This window comes from Hemicordylus capensis, chromosome 6 (genome assembly GCF_027244095.1).
Source record: "Hemicordylus capensis ecotype Gifberg chromosome 6, rHemCap1.1.pri, whole genome shotgun sequence".
Lineage (NCBI taxonomy): Eukaryota > Metazoa > Chordata > Lepidosauria > Squamata > Cordylidae > Hemicordylus > Hemicordylus capensis.
In genome coordinates this window covers 163,474,084-163,495,566 of record NC_069662.1, presented here as the reverse complement: position 1 = coordinate 163,495,566, position 21,483 = coordinate 163,474,084, and the positions used below count along the sequence as shown (strand labels likewise).

General features: G+C 46.9%; 1 protein-coding gene across 1 annotated transcript in view; it reads right to left on the bottom strand.

Moving 5' to 3' along the window:
• Positions 1-1,860: 1,860 nt before the first annotated feature.
• GHRHR (growth hormone releasing hormone receptor) overlaps positions 1,861-21,483 on the bottom strand; it is a 31,320-nt gene continuing 11,697 nt past the window's right edge. The window contains exons 6-13 of the mRNA XM_053264713.1: positions 19,263-19,395; positions 16,090-16,243; positions 13,337-13,397; positions 11,796-11,865; positions 10,370-10,461; positions 9,216-9,345; positions 5,523-5,564; positions 1,861-3,489 (exon numbers count right to left, since the gene is read on the bottom strand). Coding sequence (XP_053120688.1) covers positions 3,364-3,489; positions 5,523-5,564; positions 9,216-9,345; positions 10,370-10,461; positions 11,796-11,865; positions 13,337-13,397; positions 16,090-16,243; positions 19,263-19,395 — 808 coding nt within the window. The 3' untranslated portion in view covers positions 1,861-3,363. The remainder of the gene's footprint in view (positions 3,490-5,522; positions 5,565-9,215; positions 9,346-10,369; positions 10,462-11,795; positions 11,866-13,336; positions 13,398-16,089; positions 16,244-19,262; positions 19,396-21,483) is intronic.

Sequence of the window (21,483 nt, the reverse complement as noted above, 5' to 3'; positions counted from 1 at the left end):
AGATTACAGCTTGTTATTCTACACCAGGGTTTCTCAATGCTGGGTCTCCAGATGTTATTGGACTTCAACTCCCATAATCCCCAACCAAAGACCACTGGGGCTGATGTTTATGGGAGTTGAAGGACATCTGGGGACCCAAAGTTGGGAATCCCTGTTCTACACTTCATGGGGTGGGGTGTGGGGTAGGGGGTTTGGTGATCAGCAGGCAGCACTGATCAGGACTGGGGACCTATGCAACCCTGGGTTTACTGTGGATGTGAGGAATGCACTTCACAAGTCACAGGAATCTAGGAAGCTGCCTTATACCGAGTCAGCCCAATGGTCCATCTAGCTCCAAATTATCTACACCAGGGGTTCCCAACTTGTGGTACTCCAGATTTTGCTGAACTACAACTCCCATGATACCAGGCTATGATATTAATACCATAATATCAGATTTTGCTGAACTACAACTCCCATAATACCAGATTTTGCTGAACTACAACTCCCATAATACCATAATACCAGACATTTCTTATGTCTGGGGATCATGGGAGTTATAGTTCAACAACATCTGGAGTACCACAAGTTGGGAATCCCTGGTCTTCACTGACTGGCAGTGGCTCTCCAAGGTTTCTGACAGGAGTCCTTCCCAGCCCTACCTGGAAGTGCCAAGGGTTGAAAAAGGACCTTCTGCATTTAAGCAGATGTTCTACCCCTAAGCTACAGCCCCATCCCCTAAGGGGAATACCTTACAGCAGGAAGCACTCAAATGTAGCCACCCATCCAAATGCAAATCAGGGCAGAGCCTGCTTAGTGAAGGGGACAATTCACACTTGCTGCCACAAACCAGCTCTCCTCCCAGCCAAACTGCCATGCCCATTTGCTGCCAAGTGCAGGATTCGGCTTCTGAAATGTCCCTGCAAATGTCATTTTTGAATTGTTTGGGGACAGGGGGTGGCATTTGGCATTACTGCTGGAGGATGCAGCCAGAGTTGTATACTTGAGAGCAGCAGCAGGACGAAGACACCTAGGTCTTTTTCACAGGTTCGGCTGCCACATTCAAACATACCAGTGAGAACAACCACAGCTGCATCTCCCAGGAGGAAGTTAAAGCCAAATTACCACACCAAAAATTCCAGAGTTAAAGCACCGTCACTCAGAACTATTTCCAGCAGCAAATCAGCAATATCAAACATACTGGCCTGGTCCACACAATCACTTGGTTTAATGTGTGAGCACTGTAAGATATTCCCCTTAGGGGATGGGGCCACAGCTCAGTGGAAGAGCATCTGCATCCTTGCATGCAGAAGATTCCAAGTTCCGGCCCTGGCATCTCCAAGCTAGGACTCAGAGAGAGAGATTCCTGCCTGCAACCTTGGAGAAGCTGCTGTCAGTCTTGTAGACAATACGGAGCATGATGGAACAAGGGCCTTACTCAGTATAAAGTAGCTTCCTAGAATTCCTACATGCCTCCTTCCCAATGACCATGGAATGTATGGAATTTCCAAATGGTCATTGGCCATTTGGACACTCCATACATTCCTATGGCCCTTTGGAAAGAACCAGGGCTTTTCAGTAGGCATTCCCTGTCGTTCCTATTAGTACATTCCCTAGAGCCTCTGCTTTGCATGCAGAAGGTCCCAGGTTCCCTCCCTGGCATCTGCAGGTACCGCTGGGAGAGACTCCTGCCTGTAACCTTGGAGAAGCTACTGCCAATCTGTGTAGACAGTATTGAGTTAGATGGACCAATAGTCTGACTCAGTAGAAGGCAGCTTCATAGGTTCCTGTGTCCTATGTTCCACACAGTCCAAAAGGCTGGATGTTCTTTCCATGCATGGATCTAGGGCCTTCTGGATAGGGACAACTGGTTACATAGCATGCAAGTGTGATGACACAGCAGTGACCTCCATTCCTTGTTTAAAGGAGAGTCTCTAGCTTAGTGGTAGAGCAGGGAGGGAAGACAGTTTGCTTGCAAAAGGTCCCAGATTCAGTTCCTGGCATCTCTGGTCAAAGACCCTGAGCCAGCATAACAAAGGAAGACTCCTGCCTGCATGCTTGGGGAGTTGCTCCCCTACACATCAGGCAAGAGAGGAGAGCTGGTCTTGTGGTGGCAAGCATGACTTGTCCCCTAAGCTAAGCAGGGTCTGCCCTGGTTGCATATGAAGGGGAGACTAGAAGTGTGAGCAGCACTGGAAGAGATTCCCCTCAGGGGATGGAGCCACTCTGGGAAGAGCAGAAGGTTCCAAGTTCCCTCCCTGGCAGCATCTCCAAGATAGGGCTGAGAGAGATTCCTGCCTGCAACCCTGGAGAAGCCGCTGCCAGTCTGTGAAGACAATACTGAACTAGATAGACCAATGGTCTGACTCAGTATATGGCAGCTTCCTTTGTTCCAATAAAGGGATATCCTAGTGAGTATCGGATGTTGTTGGACTACAAGTGCCATCATTCCCAGCCACAATGGCTGAAGGATGCGATGGACCAATGGGCTAACCTCCGTACAAGGCTTCAGATACGTCCATATGCTGTAAAATTAGTTATTTCGCTCTCACCTTCCCTGTTCAGCAGCTGCCCACAGTGTTTTAATGGAGCTTCCATGACGTCACCCTATGATTTTTTATTTTGTTGAAAAGGATACACACACACACACACCGAAAACTAAAATGCTTTCTAGAATTCGAACTGAATCAATAGAATCAGTTCCATGCACACCCCTAAAATGCTCTACCACTGAGCTGTGGCCCCATTCTCAAAAATCTCGCTTCTATTTGGATTGCATTCATAGCTTACATAGGAAGCTGCCTTATACTGAGTCAGCCCCTTGGTCCATCTTGTTCAGTCCTGCCTGCACTGACTGGCAGCCGCTCTCCAAGGTCTCAGGTAAGAGACCTTCCTTTACCTGTCCCAACCCAGTCTGGAGATGCTGGGGATTGAACCAGGGGCCGCCTTATGCAAAGCAGATGCCCAGCCATGGAGTGATGGCCCCACCTGCAGGCCCTCCCTCATCCCCATCTTGACTCAGCTTTGTTGACAAGCACAACCACATTGCTTCTTGGTGACATTTATCGGGTGTGCACATGGGCTTCAGTAACACAGAGGGGGGAAGGAACTGGACATTGCGACCAACTGCACGTGCACAGTCATGTGCAATGGAGACACAAGAATTCTTACAAAGTTGCATTCCAGAAACCAGTCCAGGTGACTCCAAAATCCAAAGAGAAACTCAGAAGAGGGCAAGTTGAGAAGTGTCCCCCTATCTATTTGCTGCAGTCTTTAAGAGATCAACACGAACCAGCCCTATGTTTACTGAGGACTCTGGGTGAGAAGCATTTCAGAAGTCCATGCTTGCCTGTTCGTGCCTTCCTTTCACCCTCTTGACTGCCCCTAACACACTGAATTTGTCATTTTCATCCCCGAACTTGATGGCATGGTCCATCTTGCTCTCTTCCTCCAAATGGGCATAAATCCATAACTGTTGCCATGCCATTTCCGGCAAATCTCTGCTCGCACCTTGAAAGTGAAAAGATGCACTGTTACTGGCAGGGTGCCATTTCAGGTTCCGGAGACACTCCAAGCAGAAGAAGAGAACTTTGACAGTGACACTCATTGGGCAGCTTCCCCTGCTCACCGCCAAGTTAGTAAGCTGGGGACTATTCTCGTGACTCAGAAACGGTGGCTGACATCTAGAATCATGAAGTGCTTGTGCAAACATGTCACATTAGTGCAAGTCTGTTGTGCAAGCCAGTTGTGGTAAGGCTGGAGCTTGCAATCCAGACTAGTGTTGAGCTAATGCAAAGATGTTTGTGCGTATGCCACAAGGTGGTGCCCGCCCTGTGATGAAGCCCCCACCTCACACGTTTCACAGGGACATTTTGCAGAAGAGCACAAAAGCACAACTTTGCGCATCCCTGGGATATTGTGGTCATCATGCTCTAGCACAACGTTGTTCATGGTGCACATGCTTCATTACTCTGGCTGCCAGCCTATGAGTCTATGAATGCAGCCTACAATTGCATTAGCATTTTTTTTGCAGCTTCAGCACATTGCTGTCTCACGTTCTGCAGCTGGGGATTGACTGATTTTGCTGCATGGAGTGCACATCCAGCAAATAAAACTGAATGCTTACTTTTTAACTATGGGAGTCTGGGACCCACTGAGAGAAGGTCTTGTTCAGTTTTCTCTTTCAATTACTCCTAGCGTTACTGGGGCCAGCACAGCCATGAGAAATCCTTCCTTGTCCACCTTTGAAACCCTCCCAAGGTTAACAGAGCTTCAGGGGTAGGGTTGTGCAAATCAATTCGGACTCAAACAGATTCAGCTTGGATCTGGCTGGTTCGAGTATTCGACTTCAAATCAAATAGATTCAAAGTCGAATTGGATCAGCCAGATTCAGATCAAAACTATCCGAATCGATTTGGAAGAAGAGAGGAGAGGAGAGGAGAGGAGAGGAGAGGGGAGGGGAGGGGAGAGCGGAGGGGAGGGGAGGGGAGGGGAGGTGCCTTTGAATCACTCCTGGCAGGAACAGTGACTACTGAAGGAGTGGGGAGGCCATTTGAGGGGAGGCCAATCGAGGGGATGGCCCTCTTTTTTGCTAGCACACTGGTGTTTTTGTGGGAAAACACCAGTGTTCTAGCTAAAATAGCACTAGGCTATCCCTTTAAATGGCCTCCTTGTGCTCCTGCAGAGGCCATTTAAAGGCTTGGCCCAGTGTGAGTGTTAGCAGAGCAGCTGACCAGGCTGGCTGCAGGGAGGGATGGCAGGTTGTTGCCAGCTCCCGGCTGCTGCTGGCTCTGGAGTAGTTACCGCTCCCACCAGGTATGGTTCAAAGCCGGCTCGATGCATCTTCTTTGTCAAAAAATCAGCTGGCAACCGCGGGGGGCATGGGTGGGGTGGCGGGTCAGTTTGCCACCTCTCTGCCACTGTCAGCTCTGCATTTGCCACACCCGCCAGGAGTGGTTCAAAGGTGCTTCCGTGCCTCTTCTTTGTCAAAGGGGGATGACAGGTCGGGTCGCCACTGCGGGCTTTGCACCATAATGGTAATTTGGGGGCACCCCAGTGCCTCTGTGTTTTGTTTTGTTTTTAAGGCTGAAGTTGAGACTCTCCTCCCCCCTACAGTACAGGTCAAATCAATGCAGATTCAATTTGGATCTAATCAAGTCTGAATCAAATCGACCTGTTATAGGGCAAATCCGATTTGTGTTCGAACCAAAACAGCAGGTTTTGATTCAAACTCAAAATGAATCGCAGTTTTTGAATCGTGCGCATGCCTATCCGTGGGCTCTCCCCCAAGTTCCTACAGTTGACCATCCGGGTTGCCCCGTTAAGACAGGAGGGACAGAACAACCATTTGTATCACTCACCACTAGAGGGCCACATCCTCATGAAGAAAAATGCGGGGGGGGGGGGGGAGAGAATGCATTTTTAGCTTCCACATCTTTGTATGATGTGTGTTTACATTTTGCATTACTAGGTCGAATTCTCCGTTGCATGCATAGAAACAACTCAGAAAACAGACTAAAGACAAAACAGCATAGTCCTCTTACCTCTTGATTTAGGAAACAATATAGAATAGCTGCAATGAAGCCCTGAATAAGAGAGAGAGAGAGAGATGAAAAAAGCTAAATTATTAGAAATATGAAGAAATATAGTGGCCGTTTGGCACAGATCTGAGAGCAGCTGAGAGTATGCTTTTAAATGGAGGCTTTTCTGTCCTCTAGATGAGTGGTTCCCAACCTAGGGACCTCTAGACCTCCAGGTTCTACAACTGAACTGCAACTCCCATCAGCCCCAGTTCCAATTTATTTATTACAACCATTGCTGTAGAATAAGGGTCTCCAACCTTAGTAGTCGCAGCTCCTCTGAGCAAGCCAGGTGGATACCAAATGCGGCACTGCTACATCCGGTTCCTGGCAGCCCCGTTCCTCTTTTCTCTCCCATCCTGACCCAACGTTAATGAGTGTTACGTGCTGCCCGCAGGTTGGCCATTCATCAGGTAGAGGCATGCAGCTCCACCTGACGAATGGCCAGTCTGCAGGCAGCATGACTCTTGTTAATGCTGGGGCAAGAGAGAGGCAGAACAGGGCTGCTGGAACCAAAGACAACTGCATAACACTTGGCACCTCCCTCTCCAGCTCATTAGGACAAGCCACTACTGAACCTTTGGTCCCCAGGTGCTGCTGGACTACAAGTCTCATAGTGCAGTGCTCCAGCAGCGCAGGCATATTTGCAAAAAGAGCCATTTCTGTGCCTGCCACCCCTCCTCCATCTACAACCACTCATTAAGCACAATTAACCATTTCCAACTCACTCCATTGCATCACACATTTCAACTTTTAAGCTCGGCCTTGCTGTTATAAACACTACTGCCTTTCCCCCTCCCCAGCACCACTGAACCATCTTTTTAATACTTATTGTCCAAGATGCAACTCAGCAGAGTACTGTATCTACCCAAATAGAAGATGACCCTGAATTTAAGACCTCCCCCTTGAAAAAAGTGGTAAAATCCAGGTTATTCCTGTATTTATCCAAAAGGAACAGCACTCCAAATTTAAGACAATCCCTCCCTCCGTTTCGAACATCAAAGGACTTGGGGGGAAACCCCAGCCTTGGACGCAAGAAAAAACTGTACCTGATAGATGAACTCATGTGTGTGTGTGTGTGTGTGTGTGTGTGTGTGTGTGTTTTACAGCTCTGAAAACATTTGCAGGAATCGAAGTAACTATGTCATTTAGAGTGCTGTGACATAATTGGTTAAAGGGAAACGTTTTTGACCTTTTAAATGAACTTTGCATTTAAAATTCCTTAACTGGTCTTTTCCAATTAATCAAAATCAAAATTAAACAAAATCCCCCATTTCTGACGCTTTTCTGCAGAGTAAAAATCGCAAGAGGGTATCTTCGACCTATCTGTATTTGTTTCCATGTGCTTGTTGGACAGGGGTTTTTAACTGCCAGGGCTAAGACAAGACTCTCTGCGTTTGAAAGGAATGGTGAATCCTGCCAGCAGGTTTGTTACTAGGCAGAGAATGAGGGATTCTTCAAGAGCTTCTAGGCAGAGTCAGGGCAACTGAAAATTCGAAGCTGACTCCAGTGAGAGGCACTTGCATCCTAGAGAGGCTGTATTTCATGGCTGCTCTGGGCTGGCATCTCCCTGCCCTGAGAGGGCGGAGCCAAACAAGCCAAGGTTAAAATGAGAGGTGGGTTTGGATGTAATGTCTGGATATGGATAGAACAAACCAATTTCAAACCTTGGGGACAGATCTTATTTAGAGCCATCAGCAGCCAGTCTGGGCGGGGAAGAAAATGAGCTGCAGGTGTGGTTCATTCCTGCTCGCCAATCCCTGCCCTGGCTGGCTGACTCCACCTTCTCTTGCCCACTGCTGTGTTAGCCCCAGCTGTGCAGGCTGATTATATAATATTTTCACCCAGTTGGTGAATGGGTGCAAAACCAGACCGAGCACCAAGGGTTAATGTGGCGGTGGGCAAGAGGAGGCAGAGTGAGGCAGCCAGAGTGGGGAGGGGAGAGCAGAAACAAGTGGCACCTGCTGCTCGTTCACTGCCCTCCCACCTGCTCGTACTGGCTCCTAGTGGTTAGAGTGCCTGAAGCTAACAGCTTCAGTTAGTGAAGTGTCGCCGCTTCAGGCAATAAAACGAACCACAAATAGGCAAAAGGCCCATTCGCATGTTGTGTTCAACACCCGTACCACGAGTGTACAGTGTGCACAAGTACAGATCCATACAGTTATTTACACATTATTTATTTATTTTATTCATGTGTTTTTCAAATGTGTATACCAACCCAACCCTCCGTCTCTGGGCGGTTATGTTGAACGCAGGCACAGAGGTACACTGCCTATCTGTACCCTGTGTTTGAAGGGCCTGTATCCAGGTTCACTTTTAAAATGAACCTAGCTACAGTCCTTCACACAAACACATGTCCGAGTGAACCAACATTTGTACACTCATACAGCATAATGTCTGAATCAGGCTAAAATCAACTGTGGTTCTGCATTACATCCGAACCTACCCCATGAGAATTAAACCTAGGTAAACTAGAGCACTGGTTCCCTTTTTGGGGACCAAGCCAGATCTGGATGCCACTGATAACATGCAAGGTGATGGCATCATGCTCAGAATGTTCCCACTCCCAATCCACTCATTTCATGGGCTGCTGCTTGCAGGGGTTGGGGGTTGGAGAGCAGTTAGGTCACATCTTTTTTTTAATGACATTTTACTGAGATGCAGGGGGAAGTCATGAGGGGGTGAATCTCACAATCACTGAGAGAGGGTAGATGGGGTGGGGGGCAGGGAAGGCTCAAAAATGCTTACCTTCCCCACAGACAATTGAGGAATTGGTGGTAGGTAGGGATGTGCACTAACTGGTTTGGAGGCCCTTTTAGGGGCCTCTGAACTGATTCAAACGTCTGGCAATTTGGCCGGTTCGAAGGTGGGGGGTATCTTTAAGGATGGGGGAAGGTGCGCTTACCCCTCCCACCACATTTCCCCCGGCGGCGCTGCCTCTTAAAACGGTCCAGCAGGGCGGCAGCGTACCTCCTTCCTGCCCTGGTGCCTCCTTAGACCGGAAGTGACTGGTGCGCATGTGCACATTGTGCATGTGTGTGATGTGCGCTTGCACACACAATGTGCGCATGTGCACACATGATGTGCACACGTGCACTGGGCGTTTCTGGTCACTTCCGGTCCGAGGAGGCAAGGAGGTACCCTGCTGCCCCGCTGGACCATTTTAAGAGGTAGTGCCAGTGGGGGAAATGAGGCAGGAGGGGTAAGAACAGCCTACCCCATCCTTAAAGATATCCCCCCACCTTCAAACCAGCAGGTGCCAGTTCAATTAACATCACTAGTGGTGGGAGTGTGGCGGAGGGATTTGGGGCCAGAACTTGTTTTCCAGCCTCCGTGAATCCCACAATGCAATGCGCAACACATGCTTTGCACTGGGGGATTCCCCCAAAAGATGGGTGCACTAGGCACCCATCTCTGTGTACACTGGGGCTAAGCATAGCTCCAGAAAATGCACAAACCGGGGTAAGGGAGCACGTCTTCCCTTAACCTCAGCTAACAGCCGGGTTAAAAAGCAGGGCTAGGTGGTGCTGCCCCACCAGGATTGGTCATGATCCATGGTTTAGTCTACCCATGAGAACAGCCTTGAGGGTTACTTTTCTTAAGGTTTGCCTCCCATCCCTTGCAACATGGAGCTTGCTCCTTTGCTCCATACGGCACCTGGAAGGATCCGATACAGAGTTCCAAGTAGAGACGGACACCCATGCTGGCATGTTCAGGAAGGAAGTTGAAGAAGATGTAATGTGTTCCAAAGAGAGGAATGAGAAGCAGAGTCGACTTTGAGAGACGTCTAGGAGGGGGTGAAAAATTAGAAGAGGGAAAGAAACAGTCATACATCCCCGGTTTTAGCCAGTGATGGCCACTAGATGGTGGCATCATCACCATCCAAGCTAGTGACGAGCCAGCACATTTTGTGGCAATGAATTCCCTGTGTAAATTGTGTATTGTTTGAAGAAATCCTTTTTTTGTTTGTCGACATCAAACAGTTTGTTTGTTTGTTTGTTTGTTTGTTTGTTTGTTTGTTTGTTTATAGTTCAATTTCTATACCGCCTTTTCTAACGAACTTATCCCAATGGTTTAAAAAAATGAAAATACAATAAAACTTCATAAAAATCACATTAAAACCAGTTAAAATAATAAAAGTCATAAAATCACCAAGAAGCAACAACCCCAAGTTCAACTGTTATGAGAGAAGGATGAGGCTGTAGCTCAGTGGTGGAACATCTGATCTACCTGCAGAAGGTCCCAGGTTCAATCCCTGGCAGCATCTCCAGATAGGGCTGGGGAAAACCACTGCCTGAAATATTGGAGAGATGCTGCCAGTCAGCGTAGAGAAATTTGGCCAATTTCAGTGGCCAAAATTTGGATGTAATAGGAAACCGGAGGTCCCTTCACCTCTGTTTTTCTAAGCTGCATGTCCAAATTCAGGAAACTGAAGTTAAGGGCGAAAAGGTACCTGTAGTTTCACTCCCCAAACTCCACGCTGAACCATTGGTCAAGGTGGAGTTTCATCACCCTTAACTCCAGTTCTGCAGTGCCACCGTTATATCCGAATGCTGGCACTGCAGTTCTGGCCCCATGGAACCAGAGTTGAGGGAGGAAGTTCTTCCCTCTTTCCAGCCTGATTGGCTGCGTGGGCTGTCCTTCTTTCAAGAAGGTAGCCCACACAGCCAGCTCCCCTGCCTCTCTGTAGTCTAAAACAAAATAGCTGTGTTTTAGCTATACCTCCAACCCCAACCTCCTCAACCGAGTTTTCATACTACTGTATTCCATTAGTCAACATGATTGATGTCAGTTGATGCCCCTTCTGTTACCTGTACTGAGATGAGTTGTTGAAATTGATTTGTCTGGTGTCCAGCTTTTTCAGCAAAATCCTGATGATGTTGATAAAAAGCACGAAGTTGATCTGTCCCAGATATTTTAGAAAGGGGGAGGGAGAAAGTATATTTAGCTTTAACCAAAATAATGCTCTGAAATTAATTTTGCACATTGGATAGAATGCGTGAAGGTGGCTCCCCTATACAAATCCCAGGATAAGGCCTGAGCGAGGTTCATCACCAGGTTCCTCTACTGGAAACTGTTCTCTTCTCCCTCATGGGTTTCAATCCATAAAATGATCATCAACAACTCTCTCACTCTCCTCATTAATGAAGGTTTCTATATCAGAAGTCCCAAACTGTGCCCCCCTCTAAAGATGTAGGCCTACAACTCCCATCATCCTTGGCTTCTGGCCATTGTTACTGAGGGTGATGGGAGTTATGGTCCAGCAAGAGCTGGAGGGCCACCGTTTGAGACATATACAGCATACAGAAAATTACCCTGCACGAAGGCTAGGGTAGAACTCGAGGCTATTCACACGAGTGTACAGAACAAGGCTAAGGGACCCCAGCCTGGATTTGCATGCATCTGTGAGCCGCCGGGATTGGGCTGATCCCAGTGGCTCCACGATGGTAAACCCGCCTAATTAGCCACCCTGTACAATGAGGTTAAGGGAGCTTCATTTTGGGGATCATGAGGCAGCTGCGGCTACCATACTGCAGGGATCCCAACGGGTGGGGGGGGAGGGCAGATCCCCATGATGCACTGCGCACTCACACGCTGCATCATAGTACTTCTGGGGGCCAGGATGGCACATCCTGGCCCCTATAGGAGCATAAGAAGAGCCCTGCTGGATCAGGCCCAAGGCCCATCTAGTCCAGCATCCTGTTTCTCACAGTGGCCCACCAGACGCCGCTGAAAGCCTACAGGCAGGAGTTGAGGGCATGCCCTCTCTCCTGCTGTTACTCTCCTGCAACTGGTACTCAGAGGCATCCTGCCTTGAAGGCTGGAGGTGGCCCACAGCCCGCAACCCTCCCCGCTGCCTTGGTGAGCAGGCAATCTCCTGGGCGCATGGGGAGTGTGCCTAGCAACGCCGCTGCAGTCGTCTTCAGGGAAGGTAAGTTTAACCCACCTTCCCCACAGACAGCCCTCTAGCCCTTCTCACAGATCGGGAGAAGAGGCTCCTCTTCTCGTTGACATCTAGTTTTCCATGCACAGGTAATTTTAATGAATGTGAGAGTAGTCAGTCATGTGAGCCTACTCTTGCAGTCTGAAGAGGAAAGTTCAACCATCTCAGGGAGAAATAAAGCTTGTTTGTCCAAAAGAGATCACAGTGTTTCAAACCAGATTTTGAACTTCAATTGTCCTTCCCTGACATGAACACCATCATCTCCCACCTCCTAAAGATGCTCCGATACATACCCCGACTGAAACGATAATGGGTCCCTTGATTAGCCACCAGTAGGGAGAGCCTTGGTTTACATCCCAGCACCTAGAAAGACCGCATTATAGCTAATGTAAATAGCCATGCATGTTTTTAAAAATATTTTTATTTATTTAAAAATCTGTTCCCCCCACTTTCTCCACAGAATCAAGGAAGCTCGTATGGTTCTGACTAATATTGCTACATCAGATTCTTTATCTTTCCTCCTGCACCACTTTCTTTTCTGAGAAAGAGTGGGAGTTTTAGGGTGGAGTTACACTGTAGCCTTGAAGGCAGGGTTGGTTCCTTTGAACTTCATTACTGTTTGGTATCTCAGCTACAGGCACTATATAAATTGTTCTTATGGAGTTTGGTTGCATTTTAACTTTTGTAAACTGCAAGTTGGAATGCCTTATGGAAGGCGGCATAAAAACTGAAAGGAAGGAAGGAAGGAAGGAAGGAAGGAAGGAAGGAAGGAAGGAAGGAAGGAAGGAAATACTTAAATCCTCATCGTAGTTCTTGTTATTAAATACCTGATCATTATTTTCAGGAGTAGACTGAAAAATGAGGTCTTTTAATTGCCCCATTGACCTTTTTTTCAAAAAGAAGATTATGTGTGGCAGTAACTAGTCCTTCCACTTAAAGCTCTCTTCCCCTAGCAAGAAGAAAATTAATACATGCATACACTTTAAGAGGTATTGGGACTTTTTTGGCTACATTTTGTGGTCACCCCTATTTTGAGGGCAAAACAGGGAAGTTTTCCCTCTGGAAAGGGGAGTGGCAGTGGCAGAACTACCTGTTTAATAAACACACAAGAAGGGTGTGTCCAGTAAGGGTTCGATCAGCCTGGGGCCCCGTTCAATCATGACAATTATTATTGGATGGAAGCCACAGTAAGTAAGTAAGTAAGTAAGTAGGTAGGTAGAATAACAGTTGTGACTTTAGAAGATGCAAAGATTTCTTCCCTTGGATCATAAAGTAAAGGGAAAGTGTGCCATCAAGTCGATTTCAACTCCGGGCGCCCACAGAACCCTGTGGTTTTCTTTGGTAGAATACAGGAGGGGTTTACCATTGCCTCTTCCCTCACAGTTTGAGATGATGCCTTTCAGCATCTTCCCATATTGCTGCTGCCTGATATAGTACCAGGGGGGATTCGAACCGGCAACCTTCTGCCCCTGAAAGGTTTCCAGAACTGGGAGGAGGGATCCATGGAGGGCAAATGATTCTATGAAACAGCCCCCACCCTAATCTCAGCATGAATAGGATTTGCCCACCATTTGGGAGTCCCCCCACCCCAAACCAAACACAGCCCACTAGTATTGAGGGCTTGTATTAAGACCCGGCTAGTGCTAGCTAGTTCTCCTGTTTTCAATCCCAGGCAGGCATCAGGAAAATGGAAGTTTCTCAAGCCCTTGATGAGTTACCCTGCGTGGCTATCACCAGGGTTTGCAGGGTCTGTTCAAGCCTGCATTGCCTCCTGGTTTCCTGCCCCGGCTCCTCCCAAATGATGCTATGAATCAGAAAAGAAGGTAATACTTACAAAATGTCTTCAAAATGTGCCTTAACTAATATCCACAGGAGAGTAAAACATGTTGGAATACCTGTAGAATTTAAAAAAACGACAACAACAAGTTGTTTTAGTAAAAACTAATCTGCCTACTTTCCTTTCACTATCCCTACAACTGTACCAAATTTGTTTCAAATCGGTTAGGTGGACAATGGGTTAGCCCTCTTGCATCTCAAATGTTCACACATCTACCATCTTGGATCAGGGTGGATGACATCATTACAAACTGCACCATTGAGGTGTCCCTAAGTGTCACTCACTACAACTGTAGTAAATTTGGTTCAAATCAGTTAGACGGCCCACAAGTTAGCCCACTTGTGCATCAAATGTTTATGCGTCCACCATCTTGAACCAGGGTGGATGACATCATCACAAACTATGCCATTGTAGTATCCCTATATGTCCTTACAGCTGTACCCCATGTAGTCCACAACTTAGCCCACTTGTACCTCAAAGGTTTACATGTCCACCATCCTGGATTGGGGTGGATCACAAACTACATCATTGAGGTGTCCCTAGGTGTCCCTACAACTGTACCCAATGTGGTTCATATTGGTCCAGGCACTGCGAAGTTCATGACGGCACACATGGACACATGGACAGACACACGCGCGGAATGCCAGGTGATCTCATAAGCCTACTGGAAAGTAGGCCAAACAAGTCACACACGGACAGACAGAAAGAGGAGGGGGTGCTTTCTGTGAATATGTGCATTAGAAGCAATTGCTTTTCTCTCTTGCCTCTTAGCTCCTGGTTTCAACAAAGGTGATCACTGCCTGGAAACTGGATTCGTCTCATGGGCCCCTTTTCTGTACTGCTCGCAGGTGTGCAAGAGGGCACTGAGAGGGGTTTTCAGATAAGACAGAGGGGAAGCCATGGTATGACCCTCATTTTTGACCCTAGGGTGGGTATGGAATGGTAATCTGAGACTGGAGCAAGGGTCTTAGGTTTGCCCCCAAAGCACGGAGGGCTCACGTGGGTAGCTCATCACCAGGACCACGTAGCTCAGTATTGCCTACACTGACCGGCTGTGCTCCCTAGGCAGGTATTTCTCCATCCTGCCTGAAAATGCCAGGGATCTAGCCTGGGGTCTTCTGCATGCAGTGCTGGTGCTGTGCCACTGAGCTACAATCTTTTCTCCTGACAGGGTTCCTTATGAGATAAGGGAAGGCATCCAGAAACAGCAAATCCTTGATATTCACCTAAGGGGACCAAGGCTGTAGATAGCAGAGGGGAGACTGGCCAAACTTCACTCCTCCCATCTCCGAAGCAGTGCAACTCTGTAGCTGGAGATAGCTCCAACTGGCCAGGAAGGGAAGGTTTACTGAGGACAACTGCTGCCATTCATGGTGGCTGCTGCCATAAATGCCACCAGAGAGGCTGCCACCACCACCACTACCACTTCTGCCACCATAAGGGCCAGTATCTGTCTACAGCCTTTGGTTCCGCCTCACCACACATTTTTGCTCAGCTGGTAGCTGACCACTCCTTGGGAGTCCTGGAGCAGAATATCAACTGAAAGTCCCCTTTGCCTTGCGATGTGGAGAAACCAGCTGAGAAAATTCTCTGATGCTACTCTTTGGGAGAAACCCTGCAATTCCCTTTTGGGGTTTCACTTTCTCCTTGGAGGAATTCAAAAATTCACTTTTGACTTGGAGAAAATTCAGTTCTAAATCTTTGCCTCGCCCAGAGCCAACTTTAAAGGTGGGCAGGCTTTAGCGGTGGGCATCCTACCTGAAGGGGGCGCCAAGCTGAGCGGCGTGGCTCACTGTTGGATGATGTACTGTCTGCGGCGAGCGTGGGGGAAAACTATCACTGATAAATTACTAGTCACGGTGAGTAGGGGGAGGTGTGATGGAAATCGTGCAGGCCTATTTATGCAGTTTGGCTTAAAACTCTTTGGAGTGTCAATCATGAGAGCCAGTTAGATACATTTAGCAGTTGGAAGTAAAGTTCAGTGAGAGTGGGGATTTGGGTCTGGGTAGGAACAGTCTCAAAGAGGAGTTGTTCTGAGGCTCAAAGGATAAGAATCTAAAAAATACAGGACTGGTCCGTAATAAAGACTGGGTTATGAAATACAGTTCTGCGAAGGAACTGGATTCAAAGATGAAAAGCCTTATGTATGGTGTGTAAATTAATTAAGCGCTGTGAGAAGTCCAAATCATCAACATTGTAACCGAGCAAGATTTCAGCCCTACTAATCAGTAGTGAAACAAACAAACCTCAGATAACATCTTTAAATAAATCTTCTTGTTTTGTTTTAAAGTACAGCTGATGGAGTGATTTCTGTAACAAACCTTCCTCACGTCTGCAAAGCCATGTGACCAGAGTAAGGAAACCAATAGAGTTCCAGAGGCTTCATCATATAATTGGTGGCAGTGGAAATATAAGTACACGTATACAAGCTGAAGTAACATCTAAAGTGGGGGCGGGAGCAAAAAACGAACTTGGAAAACACCCAGACCGAATGCCAGAGGTGCCAAACGATGCCATTTATGGCCCTACTCATGAGAATGGTAGGTAAAGCCAATTTTGCCTGGCTGGGCACAGATATTTATGGGGAAATTTAAAATTTATTTTAATTCTAAATTAAATAGAAAATGGAAATAGGAAGTAGAAATTTATTCTAATTGAAGGTGCTGATGTTACATGGGGAATCAAGTTGCCTACCAGTGTCCTTGTAAAAAAAAAAATCATCCAGAAGGGCCCATATCTCCTTTACTTACCCCAGCCAAGGAGAACAAGCCACCAGAAATATCTTCTTCTATGGGGAAAGGACGATAGCAGCAGGCAATTCAGATAGAGAGCCTCCACCAAGAGCCACATGAAGTTGGCCATGATGAAATAGTGAAGGAACACCACGGAGATCTTGCATTCGGTCTAAAAAACAGGCAAGTCTGGTTTCAGTAAGAGTATTGAGTCTTATAGCATTGCCTGTTGTGGAAAATACCATTATTTACCCAAATCCAGGATGAGTTTTCCTCCCAGTTCTGCTGAAACCTGCATTCTTCCCTATGGAGAAAAACCTTAAAGCCACTTGTGGGGTGCTTGGGTGGCCCAGAGTGAGTGGTGGTCTAGTGCAAAGAGGGTGCCAACCACCCCCATGGATTGCTAACCCATGGGGTACTGGGTTTTGTTGTTTCTGAAGTGTTCTGAGTGTAGATTCTTTGGTAGCATATAAGATTTTCAATGACAAACCATGAATCCACTCTCATCTGCTAACCTTAAAGACACATAAACTTCAAAAAATCACTTAAAAATCAGCCCTTTGCCCAATTCCTTTCAAATAATTCTGATAACTTCCTTGCCCCCCTTGGGCACTACCACCAACCATACTCTGCTCTTGGATACCCCTTTCCCCCTGACGTGAAGCTATACATTTGCTGACACCCCCATGCTTCTTTATGGAGAAAAACCTTGAAGATGCATAAACTTCAAAAATCACTTAAAAACCAGCCTTTTGCCCAATTCCTTTCAAATAATTCTGATAGCTTCCTTGCCCACCCTAGGAACCACCACCCACCACACTCCGCTCTAGGACACCCCTTTCCCCCCAACGTGAAACTATACATTTGCTGCAATCCTCATTATTCTCTATGAGGAATTCAAAAATAATTTTAAAATTCACCAATAATCAGAGGAGTGTCCGATTGCCTTGGAACTTTGGGGATAGTAGGCACCCCTGGTTGTCTACCACCCACCCCACCTTTGTGCCCCTAGGTGCTCCATAATAGGGGATATGGGCTGGTTCGGGTCCCATTATACACTAGGAGAAAAATAATTAAAAATATTTCAAATATTCTTAAAAAATCATAGGGGTGTCCAATTGCTTCAGGATTTGCATGGTTGTTGGCACCCATGGGTGCTCCACAATAAGGAATAATGGTCTGGTTCGAGTCCTATTATACCCTATGAGAAAAAATAAAAATAATTTTCAAAAAATCATAAAAAAATCATAAGAGTGTCCAATTGCTTTGGGGTTTTGGTGGCAAATACCCCTGGGTGTCAGCTACAATCCTACCAATTTTTTGATGTCCTAACCAGTTCCAACTGGTTCGAACCGGTTTGAATCGAACCACCCCCTGGTTTGGTTCGAATTTGAACCTGCAGCTCGAACCTGATGGCTGGTTCGGTTCGAATTTGAACCATCCTGGTTCGAATTCGAACTGGTTCAAATTTGAACCGGTTCGCACATTCCTACTGCCCAATATACAGTAGGTGTTTCAAATATTCTGGGAAACATATCAGCAGGGATTCGAACCAGCAACCTCTTGCTCACTAGGCAAGTCATTTCCCTGTTGCGCCATTGGGGAAGCGCTGGTTCCCTACTACATGTGAATTCTAGCCTAGGAAAGAAGGGGCAATACTAATCTCATCTAGGAGTGTGTTCCATAGCCTAGGGGCAGTCACTAAGATGGCCCTGTCCTGCACACACAAGAAATGAGTTTCAGCCATGTAAGCATGCAGATTAGAACCATCCCAGCAGATTTCGTCAGGTGGATAGATTCAACTGGGGACAGTTGGCCCTTAAGGTTCCTGGGCCTCAAACCTTTTTACCTTCAAAGGGTGAATTGTAACCAGGAACAAATCCACCACCAATGCAGTTCCTTCAGAATCATAGGAACATAGGAACATAGGAAACTGCCATATACTGAGGCAGACCATTGGTCTATCTAGCTCAGTATTGTCTTCACAGACTGGCAGCGGCTTCTCCAAGGTTGCAGGCAGGAATCTCTCTCAGCCCTATCTTGGAGATGCTGCCAAGGAGGGAACTTGAAACCTTCTGCTCTTCCCAGAGCAGCTTCATCCCCTGAGGGGAATATCTTGCAGTGCTCACACATCAAGTCTCCCATACATATGTAACCAGGGCAGACCCTGCTTAGCTATGGGGAAAAGTCATGCTTGCTACCACAAGACCAGCTCTCCTCTCCTCTTGTAGTACTGTGAGTACCACTGCTTTGCATGGCATTAAAAAAAGGAATTTTAAAGGATTTGGAGAATAGTTGTAATCTGTTAGCTGTGTTAGCTAAACCAAACCTCCATGTATAAAGGAAGTATACCTTGGACATCCAGATGCTGGGACAAATAGGGGAAGGCCTTTGTAGCCTGCTTGTTGGCCGCAGAAGCATCTGCGGGGAGCAGAATTTGGACCAGATGAACATTGGTCTGATGTGGCCATGTGTTTACACCAGGGGTCATCCCATGAAACTGATTGCCAGAAAATTTAGGACCAGCAAACAGAGGTACTTTTTCACACAATGCATAATCAACTTGTGGAATTCTCTGCCACAAGATGTGGTGACAGTCAACAACCTGGATGGCTTTAAGAGGGGTTTGGATAACTTCATGGAGAGAGGTCTATCAATGGCTACTAGTCGGAGGGCTATAGTCTACCTCCAGCCTCAGAGGCAGGATGCCTCTGAGTACCAGTTGCAGGGGAGTAATAGCAGGAGAGAGGGCATGCCCTCAACTCCTGCCTGTAGGCTTCCAGCGGCATCTGGTGGGCCACTGTGTGAAACAGGATGCTGGACTAGATGGGCCTTGGGCCTGATCCAGCAGGGCTGTTCTTATGTTTATGTTTCTTTAGATTCTTATGGGGATTTCCACACCTGAATCTTCTGCTTCTGAAATTTCCCTGAATTTTGAATGTTGAAAGAGCAATAAAGAAGAAAACAACCCTATGCATGCCAACACAACATGCATAGCTCAGAAGTTCCCAAACATGGCTCTCCAGATGTTGTTGGACTACAACTCCCATCATTCTCAGTCACAAGGGTGTTCAGGGATGATGGGAGTTGTAGTTCGACAACAACAGAGGCCCCATGTTTGGGAACTTCTGGCATAGCCCTTTGAATCACACTAGCAAGAGCTTTAACACACTGCTCTGTGCACAGCATACCGTGGAGAAACTGCAGTGGTCGATGTCTTCTGTTTGGAAGAGAACCGCATCCTTGATGAAGATGGCCATTGCTTTCAGGATGAATGAGAGAAAGAGGTGGATGTGGATATAGTTTCTGGGACAACGGAGTCTTCTACAATGAGAGAAAGAGCTTCAGTAAGATGTTGCGCTGACTGTAGCATAGTGGCTAAGGCCCAAACTATGATCCAGTCCACACAGTCATTTGAATGTAGGTTTATTGTGGATTATTAGCATTAGGGTAATTGTTTGAACCTATGCTACGCTGGGAATCTCAGATTAATCTTGGTCCATAAACCATCTTGGCATGGGTTCACATGATCATGCTAATGTTGGTAACCCACATTAAACTTAGGTTTGAAAGATTGTGTGAGCCAGGCCTATATGTTACATTCATTGTGCAATTGAGCTAACATGCTCCCCACCTGGATCAGGACCCTCACAGCAGCTCTTTGTCCTGGAACAAAAGCTCCCATGGGTGCAATGAGAGTATCCCTCCTGGGGCAAGTAGCAACCAGAAGAGGGTGGATTGAGATCAGGACCATGGTGAAGGGCAAAAATGAATGCCCCTCTCTGCCTATGTCATGGTCCTGACCCAGATCACACACATATCCTTTCAGTTGCTTGCTGTTGCCAAGAAAACCCAAGCACAACAGGGTAATTGTTAAAATCATTAACCAGCTGTGTAGTTACATGAGAAGGAAGGAAGTTGCCCTGCTTGAGCCATGTAGCCCAGTATTGTCTACACCAGGGATTCTCAGCGTTGGGTCTCCAGATGTTATTGGACTTCAACTCCCATAATCCCCAACCAAAGGCCACTGGGGCTGGGGATTATGGGAGTTGAAGTCCAATAACATCGGGGGACCCAACGTTGAGAATCCCTGGTCTACACTGACAGGCAGCTGCTCTCCAAGGTTTCAGGCAGGAGTCTCTCCCAGCACTACCTGCAAGGGACTGAACCTGGGAACTTCATCATGCAAAACCGCTGCTCTGCTGCTGAGTTATGAACTAGCTGGGTTTCAGAAGACAAGGGCCATTTCCAGATAAGGGAACATTGCCTTTGAAAATGCGTTGACCTTGACCTTGATCTCCAGATTGTGCAAGTCCCTTTCATGCAACATATTATTCCTTGTAAATGGGCAGTTCACAATGATTACTTCCTCCCTGCATTATTAGGCAGCGCCATCTGGTGCAATAGGAACTATCATATAAAAGCCTGGGTAAAAAGCCAAGATTTCACACACCTTCTAAAAACTATGATGGAGACTGAGGAGCGGATGGCCGGGGAGAACATTCCAGAGTCTGGGGGCAACAACTGAAAAGGTTCTGTCTGACATGCATGACAGCCGATCCTCCTTCATTGTCAGCACCCAGAGCAGAGCCCCCCCGCCCCCGCCCGAAGGGTTGCATGATGAAAATTAAGCTACTTTTAAGGAGAACTCAACAGATGCGACTATCATTACGGATTTCCAAAAAATGGCCAGCAGGTAGCAATGCATAATAGGGGTGCAGAAGTAATCAGTATGACTGGCCTGTTTCAACAAAACCATGCATGTGAAAGAGTTGTGGGGCATTTTAAATCACCAGCTGACATACATACGAGGGTATGTCAGCTCAGTAATGCTGCATGCATGCAAGTTGCACCACTTCACAAACACAAAAAATGTGCAGATGACTTACAGTCGCAAGATCATTATTTCCAATGGGCTTCCTCATACACAATGTCATCTGCACAATTTTTGCATCGCACACTTGACTACAGCAGTGGCTGACTAATATATCAGCCAGTGTATAAATGCTACAAAGTGTGTGTGTGTGTGTGTGTGCGTGTGTATCCTTCTTTCTAAAGTGGCTCAGGGTGGTTTATATTAAAATCAAAAACACATAAATTTTTTTTAACAAAATTAAGATAACATTTAAACCAGATTAAAATTAAAACTAAAACTAGATATCATTAAAAGCCAGGCTAAAAAGATGGGTCTTTCAGGCTCCCCTGACGACCTCCAAGGAAGATAATCCTTTTATATCCATGGGGAATGTGTTCCACAGCCCAGTGGCAACAACTGAGAAGGCCTGATTCCAGGTCTTAACCAGATGAACTGGGGGCACCTGAAGAAGGACTCTTCCTGATTATCTTAATGAGTGGTGGGGCTCTTGTAGAGAAAGGTGCTCTCTCAGGTAACCTGGACCTGAGCCATTCAGG